Source organism: Ammodytes marinus (assembly GCF_949987685.1).
Source record: "Ammodytes marinus genome assembly, chromosome: 16".
In the NCBI taxonomy this organism is placed as follows: domain Eukaryota; kingdom Metazoa; phylum Chordata; class Actinopteri; order Uranoscopiformes; family Ammodytidae; genus Ammodytes; species Ammodytes marinus.
In genome coordinates, this window is record NC_137220.1 from 2,395,750 (window position 1) to 2,403,249 (window position 7,500).

General features: G+C 42.1%; 1 protein-coding gene across 1 annotated transcript in view; it reads right to left on the reverse strand.

Moving 5' to 3' along the window:
- Positions 1–4,009, reverse strand: part of LOC307262315 (E3 ubiquitin-protein ligase CHIP-like) — a 10,238-nt gene extending 6,229 nt beyond the window's left edge. Inside the window, exons 1-2 of the mRNA XM_080043150.1 lie at positions 3,897–4,009; positions 2,370–2,605 (exon numbers count right to left, since the gene is read on the reverse strand). Coding sequence (XP_079899276.1) covers positions 2,370–2,525 — 156 coding nt within the window. The 5' untranslated portion in view covers positions 2,526–2,605; positions 3,897–4,009. The remainder of the gene's footprint in view (positions 1–2,369; positions 2,606–3,896) is intronic.
- Positions 4,010–7,500: the final 3,491 nt, after the last annotated feature.

A 7,500-nucleotide genomic window follows, 5' to 3' on the forward strand; every position in this document is an offset into this window, starting at 1 on the left:
GAAATGGTACAATTGTGTATCTGGAATGAATTTTAGATCTTTAAGTCCATCTCGTGAAAAATGGGAGCAAAAACAAAAGTGTTGCGTTTATATTTTTGTTGAGTGTACTTACTATAGCCTGGCTGCAGCAGGCTGCAGGCTGCATGTACTTGCTATAGCCTGGCTGTAGCAGGCTGCATGTACTTACTATGGCCTGGCTGTAGCAGGCTGCATGTACTTACTATAGCCTGGCTGTAGCAGGCTGCATGTACTTACTATAGCCTGGCTGTAGCAGGCTCCATGTACTTACTATGGCCTGGCTGTAGCAGGCTCCATGTACTTACTATAGCCTGGCTGCAGTAGGCTGCAGTAGGCTGCATGTACTTACTATAGCCTGGCTGCAGTAGGCTGCAGTAGGCTGCATGTACTTACTATAGCCTGGCTGCAGTAGGCTGCAGTAGGCTGCATGTACTTACTATAGCCTGGCTGTAGCAGGCTGCTGCCTCCATGTACTTACTATAGCCTGGCTGTAGCAGGCTGCAGGCTGCATGTACTTACTATAGCCTGGCTGTAGCAGGCTGCATGTACTTACTATGGCCTGGCTGTAGCAGGCTGCATGTACTTACTATAGCCTGGCTGTAGCAGGCTCCATGTACTTACTATAGCCTGGCTGTAGCAGGCTGCATGTACTTACTATAGCCTGGCTGTAGCAGGCTCCATGTACTTACTATAGCCTGGCTGTAGCAGGCTGCATGTACTTACTATAGCCTGGCTGCAGTAGGCTGCTGCCTCCATGTACTTACTATAGCCTGGCTGCAGTAGGCTGCAGTAGGCTCCATGTACTTACTATAGCCTGGCTGTAGCAGGCTGCTGCCTCCATGTACTTACTATAGCCTGGCTGCAGTAGGCTGCAGTAGGCTCCATGTACTTACTATAGCCTGGCTGCAGGCTGCTGCCTCCATGTACTTACTATAGCCTGGCTGTAGCAGGCTGCAGGCTGCATGTACTTACTATAGCCTGGCTGTAGCAGGCTGCATGTACTTACTATAGCCTGGCTGTAGCAGGCTGCATGTACTTACTATAGCCTGGCTGTAGCAGGCTGCATGTACTTACTATAGCCTGGCTGTAGCAGGCTGCATGTACTTACTATAGCCTGGCTGTAGCAGGCTGCATGTACTTACTATAGCCTGGCTGTAGCAGGCTCCATGTACTTACTATAGCCTGGCTGTAGCAGGCTGCATGTACTTACTATAGCCTGGCTGCAGTAGGCTGCTGCCTCCATGTACTTACTATAGCCTGGCTGCAGTAGGCTGCAGTAGGCTCCATGTACTTACTATAGCCTGGCTGTAGCAGGCTGCTGCCTCCATGTACTTACTATAGCCTGGCTGCAGTAGGCTGCAGTAGGCTCCATGTACTTACTATAGCCTGGCTGCAGGCTGCTGCCTCCATGTACTTACTATGGCCTGGCTGTAGCAGGCTGCATGTACTTACTATAGCCTGGCTGTAGCAGGCTGCAGGCTGCATGTACTTACTATAGCCTGGCTGTAGCAGGCTGCATGTACTTACTATAGCCTGGCTGTAGCAGGCTGCATGTACTTACTATAGCCTGGCTGCAGCAGGCTGCAGGCTGCATGTACTTACTATAGCCTGGCTGTAGCAGGCTGCATGTACTTACTATAGCCTGGCTGCAGCAGGCTGCAGGCTGCATGTACTTACTATAGCCTGGCTGTAGCAGGCTGCATGTACTTACTATAGCCTGGCTGCAGCAGGCTGCAGGCTGCATGTACTTACTATAGCCTGGCTGTAGCAGGCTGCATGTACTTACTATAGCCTGGCTGCAGCAGGCTGCAGGCTGCATGTACTTACTATAGCCTGGCTGTAGCAGGCTGCATGTACTTACTATAGCCTGGCTGTAGCAGGCTGCATGTACTTACTATAGCCTGGCTGTAGCAGGCTGCATGTACTTACTATAGCCTGGCTGTAGCAGGCTGCATGTACTTACTATAGCCTGGCTGTAGCAGGCTGCATGTACTTACTATAGCCTGGCTGTAGCAGGCTCCATGTACTTACTATAGCCTGGCTGTAGCAGGCTGCAGGCTGCATGTACTTACTATAGCCTGGCTGTAGCAGGCTGCATGTACTTACTATAGCCTGGCTGTAGCAGGCTGCATGTACTTACTATAGCCTGGCTGTAGCAGGCTGCAGGCTGCAGTAGGCTGCATGTACTTACTATAGCCTGGCTGTAGCAGGCTGCAGGCTGCAGTAGGCTGCATGTACTTACTATAGCCTGGCTGTAGCAGGCTGCATGTACTTACTATAGCCTGGCTGCTGCAGGCTGCATGTACTTACTATAGCCTGGCTGTAGCAGGCTGCAGGCTGCATGTACTTACTATGGCCTGGCTGTAGCAGGCTGCTGCCTCCATGTACTTGCGGCTGAGGAACAGTCTGTTGCCCTGCTCTTTGAGCTCCTGGGCCGAGAGAGACGGGCTCTGCTCCGGGCTGTCACTCATCCCCCGGCTGTCACTCATCCCCCGGCTGTCACTCATCCCCCGGCCGGCTGCTCCACAGGCAGCCGCCGCTCTGCTCTGCTTCCCTATCCTGGAGGGGGGGGGGGGAGACTGGGGGACTGGGAGGGAGAGAGATGGAAAACACATTAAGGTCCTACTTCAACGGTGGAAACATGAAGGTGTATTGAACTCTGAGATCCTATGTAGTATAAATGTGCAAACATTTTAGAAATCGGTTCATCCTAGCCTGAGAAAAGGCAGAAAGAGTGTTTTATGGTCTCACTGTCTAACCCCACATTTTACTAGTGTGACATCACACTAGTAAAAATTTAGGTTTATGATTAACAGGACAGCTGGGCCAAGGGAAGACTGAGGGGAGACTGAGGGAAGAAAAACCTCATTCATTATATTATAATAGTGATTTTATAATGATAGAACGCCGGTTCCGTACGGGTGAAGTATTCCTTTAAGTAATTCATAATCCAACGTAACAATACATCAGATCACCAGAAGCATCACAGCACATTTGGTCAACTATCATTTTCTGTTGCAGAAACACAAAACTGGAATTCACTACCCAGCAGCATTTCAAAGATATCAAGTCGAGTCAAGTCAAACCTTATTGTCAATTGTTAAAATATGGAGGCATACATAAAGATCGGAATGGCGTTTGTCTCTGACCCATATATTCATAGGGTTCAGGTCAGGATCAGTGTCACACAGAGGAGAGGTGGTGACTGTCTGCACGAGATCTGATGCAGTTAAACAGGTTCAAAATAAAATATTTACCCATCTCTGTATACAAGCTACTGTGCAAAATACTAATACGATTTTATGCCTACGAGAAGAAAATGAAGGCTGGTCCAAGTTTCTTTTTAAGAATATGGTATTGTGTTAAGAGAAAACAGACAAAACGACCAATACATATATGAGCAATTTCTTCATAGTCAGTGTGGATGTTGCTGCTTTTTTTCTATTTACTTGTATATTGTATATTTATATATTTCTTGGCATTCAGTCTGTGGAAAACAAAGGAATAATGTCATTGTATGACTGGGGACATGTTCTTATTGTGCATATGAGAATAAACACTTTGAATCTTGAATGTTGATGTATAGGCTATTATATAATATCTGCAGAATATTAATAAAATGCAGGCCCAGACTTGTCACCTATGTCTTAATGTCTATCTCTCTGTTAACGTTAGAGGCTAAACTAACATGCACACACACGTCTTACGTCATTAACCTTCATATATAGCGTCAGTATTTCTCATGTCAATTCTATGTTTACCTTCATTTAACAGCTGCGTGTCACCTGGCTGCTTTTATGAAGCTAACAAACCATTGTATTCACCATTACACCCGCGTCTAACATTGAGATTAAATATTCATAACATTAGCCGCTCACCTGTGTATGCGCTGTGTAGGGAATACACGTGTTTCTCACTGCAGACGTAGTTGTTGCTTGTCTCTGTCGCTTTAGCTCGGATGCTAACAGGCTAACATGTTGGTCTCTCGTGCATGCAGCAGCTGATGGATGTTATGGTTTTGATCTGTGACGTAAAGCGCGTCATCATAAACAGACACACGCCCCAACGGCAACGGTGAAGGAAAAGCTTTTATTTTGAAGGAGATATGAACCACTGTAAAATATCCTGGCTGTAAGTATTATAGTGACAAACACTCAATTCTTCAATAAAGTTAATTGAAAATAAATAAATAAATAAATAAATAAATAAATAAATAAAATAAAATAAAATAAAATAAAATAAAATAAAATAAAATAAAATAAAATAAAATAAAATAAAATAAAGTAAAGTAAAGTAAAGTAAAGTAAAGTAAAGTAAAGTAAAATAAAATAAAATAAAATATAATAAAGTAAAATAAAATAAAATAAAATAAAATAAAATAAAATAAAATAAAATAAAATAAAATAAAATAAATAGTGAAAAACACTCTCCGAATAATGACTTATTATGTCGAAAATAATAATGTCTAAACATGTTAATACAATGGTAAATTCTCAAAATGTTGCCAAAGTTTTTAATCTACAATATGGTGCAAGGTCGCTGGCTGAGACCTCACAATATGGAAGGTCACAGTAACCTTTGACCTCCAAAATCTATTGGGGCGGCAGTGGCGAAGTGGGTAGGGAGTTTGCCTCTGGAGTGCAGTGTCGGAGGTTCGTTTCCCCGCCTACCCACATGTCGAAGTGTCCCTGAGCAAGACACTGAACCCCACATTGCTCCTGATGGTTCAGACAGCGCCTTGCATGGCAGCTACTGCCATCGGTGTTTGAGTGTATGTGTATTGTGAAGCGCCTTGTGATCCTGGTCTGTGAAGGGCGCTGTATAAATAAAACTTACTTATTCAGTTCATCTTTGAGTCAGAGTGGACATTAGTGCAAAGTTTCAAGAAAATCCCTCAAAGCGTTCTGGAGATATTTCGTTCACAAGAATGACCCAGACAGACAGACAACATAAAAACATAATGCCTCCATCTTCAGCTATCTCCAGCTCGGAGGCATAATGACTTTGAATCTAAAAATAATGCCTAAATATTTAAATAATTGTTCAAATATCTCTAAAAAAATAACTTATCTCAAAATAATGTTTCTAAAGTAAGTCAAAATATGAAGAAAGTTTCTCAATATAATTGTTTCAAGTTTTTTTTTCATCACAGTTGCAGAAAAGGGCATCCATAATCAAAAGAAATATCCTAAATAAAGCATATTATGACAACACAACACATTTAATTTCTATATTATCTCCACACATGTAATAAACATAAAGCTATACATGTTTTAATTGAGGAAGTATGACAACAGCTTTCAGACCTTTGCATCGTTTAAACAGTTTATTGCCTTTTAACAATACGACGGTCAGTGGGGTTTGAATAAATAGGCACAAAATATATTTTTTTACACATTCATCTACATTTTAAATTAAAAACATGTGACTCGGGGGCGCCCTTAGCTCAGTTGGTAGGGCGTCCCCCCCCATGGGCCTCGGCCAGCAGCGGACCCGGGTTTGATTCCAGCCCGCGGTCGTTCTCTGCATGTCACTCCCCTCTCTGCCCCATTTCAACTCTGTCTCTACACTATCAATAAAGCATAAAAATGCCAAAAAAATATCTTAAAAAAAAACAAAAAAACATGTGACTCATACTTACAGTAGTTTAAAAATTATAAAGTGCTATTGCTTCAAAACTAAGAAACTTTATTGACAGTACAGTATTTAAACGGCATTACAACTGTATAATACTGAGTATACGTTTGTTTTTTCTTGGCATCCTACTAACTAACTAAAGGTAGTAATAATAACTTCTATTAAAGGAGAAGTAACCCTGCGTTCCAATCCCCATACTTCCATACTATTTAGTATGCCAGAAAAAGATTTAGGATGTCCCAATACATGCAGGTCAATTGCAGTATGCTGAAAATATATAAATGCCCCACTAACTCCAATAGCATTTTGGAGAATTCGTCTTTTATTCTTCACATTTGTCAACATAATGGAAAAAAAAAACTTCCTCATCTGATTTTTTTTTCTCTCCTGTGGCCCTAAAACTCTTCTGTACTTTAGTATGTAGTGTAGTAAAAAGACTAAAACTCTTCTGTACTTTAGTATGTAGTGTAGTAAAAAGACTAAAACTCTTCTGTACTTTAGTATGTAGTGTAGGAAAAAGAAAAAGTATGTGATTTGGAACGCAGGGTAAGTGATTTGGTCCTTTTAGCTAACTTCCTGTCGGTGACTAGCAGTTAGCAGTCCCCTCCCTCGTCCCTACGTCACCACCACATGAACACACAGCCGTCTTCATCAGATAGTGCCGCGATGGAGAGCAGCGAGTCATCGTTCACGGGGCACAGAGACCCCGCCTCTTTATAGCGCTCTGTCTCCTGATTGGATCAAAAACGAGCGGGATACTCACTACAAATTTTATCTGGCAATTACTGCAAAGCTGAATGACTGGGAGACCTGTGTTATGAACTGTGCATACTGTTTAAGTGATTGCTGTATGAATTTAGAGAGATTTAACTTGTATATTAACAAAAAATATCACTTACTTCTCCTTTAATCTATTTCTAGTGCAATTAAGACAGTGTGGACCTCAAGACCAGCCTGTGATCTGTGAAGTATAAAGTGCATCATGTGTTCATTCATAACATTCATAACATTACTAAGTGTTTTAGTTTGAGGCAGAGCTGCTCATAAATATACACAATCTCACCTTTTCCATATAAAAACAGTTCATCAAAATCACTTCTCCAGTAGAGTTATGTCCTGGTATTTTAGCTAAACAACGTCTCTAGGGGAGAATATATATTTTATAATGAATACTAGACAATAAGAAATACAAATTGACCTTCCTAAACAAAAACTGATGACATTTGGAGCTATTTTCACCAATTTACATGTTTACTACATGTGTCTATGGTTGCGTTCCGAATCGCATACTCTTTCTTTCTTCTATTCCACATACTACATCCGACGATAAAAAGAATCTAGTTAGGATGCAGTAGGCATACTATTGGGACGTACTTTTCTCTCTTATTTCATCATAACATTGCGCCTTGATCTTGCCTCTTGCTTTTATATCCGTCGCATCCCCGTTTGTTTTCATATGGAGGCTTCGTCGATGTTACGTCACTTCACGTGCGCACTGGATTGTGGGTCAGAATCGCCCAAATAGGATGCACTTTTCAACACTAACAATCTTGGCCGCATGAAGTGGGACATCCGGGTACTTCTAACCATCCTAAATCTGGCCACAAGAATCAGGACATCCTAAATCTTTTTTCTACATACTATATAGTAGAAAGTATGCGATTCGGAACGCAACCTTTGTGAATATTCGTATCTACCATCAAAGTGTCGTACTGTCCCTTTAAAATCAGATGCCTCTCATGTTAAAGGTGGTGTCAGTGATTCTGGAGAACGCTTGTTTTCAAAATCACTTTTAGTCAAAATCAGTGAATCAGTGACTACCTGTCTGTCCGTACTGTGTGTGTG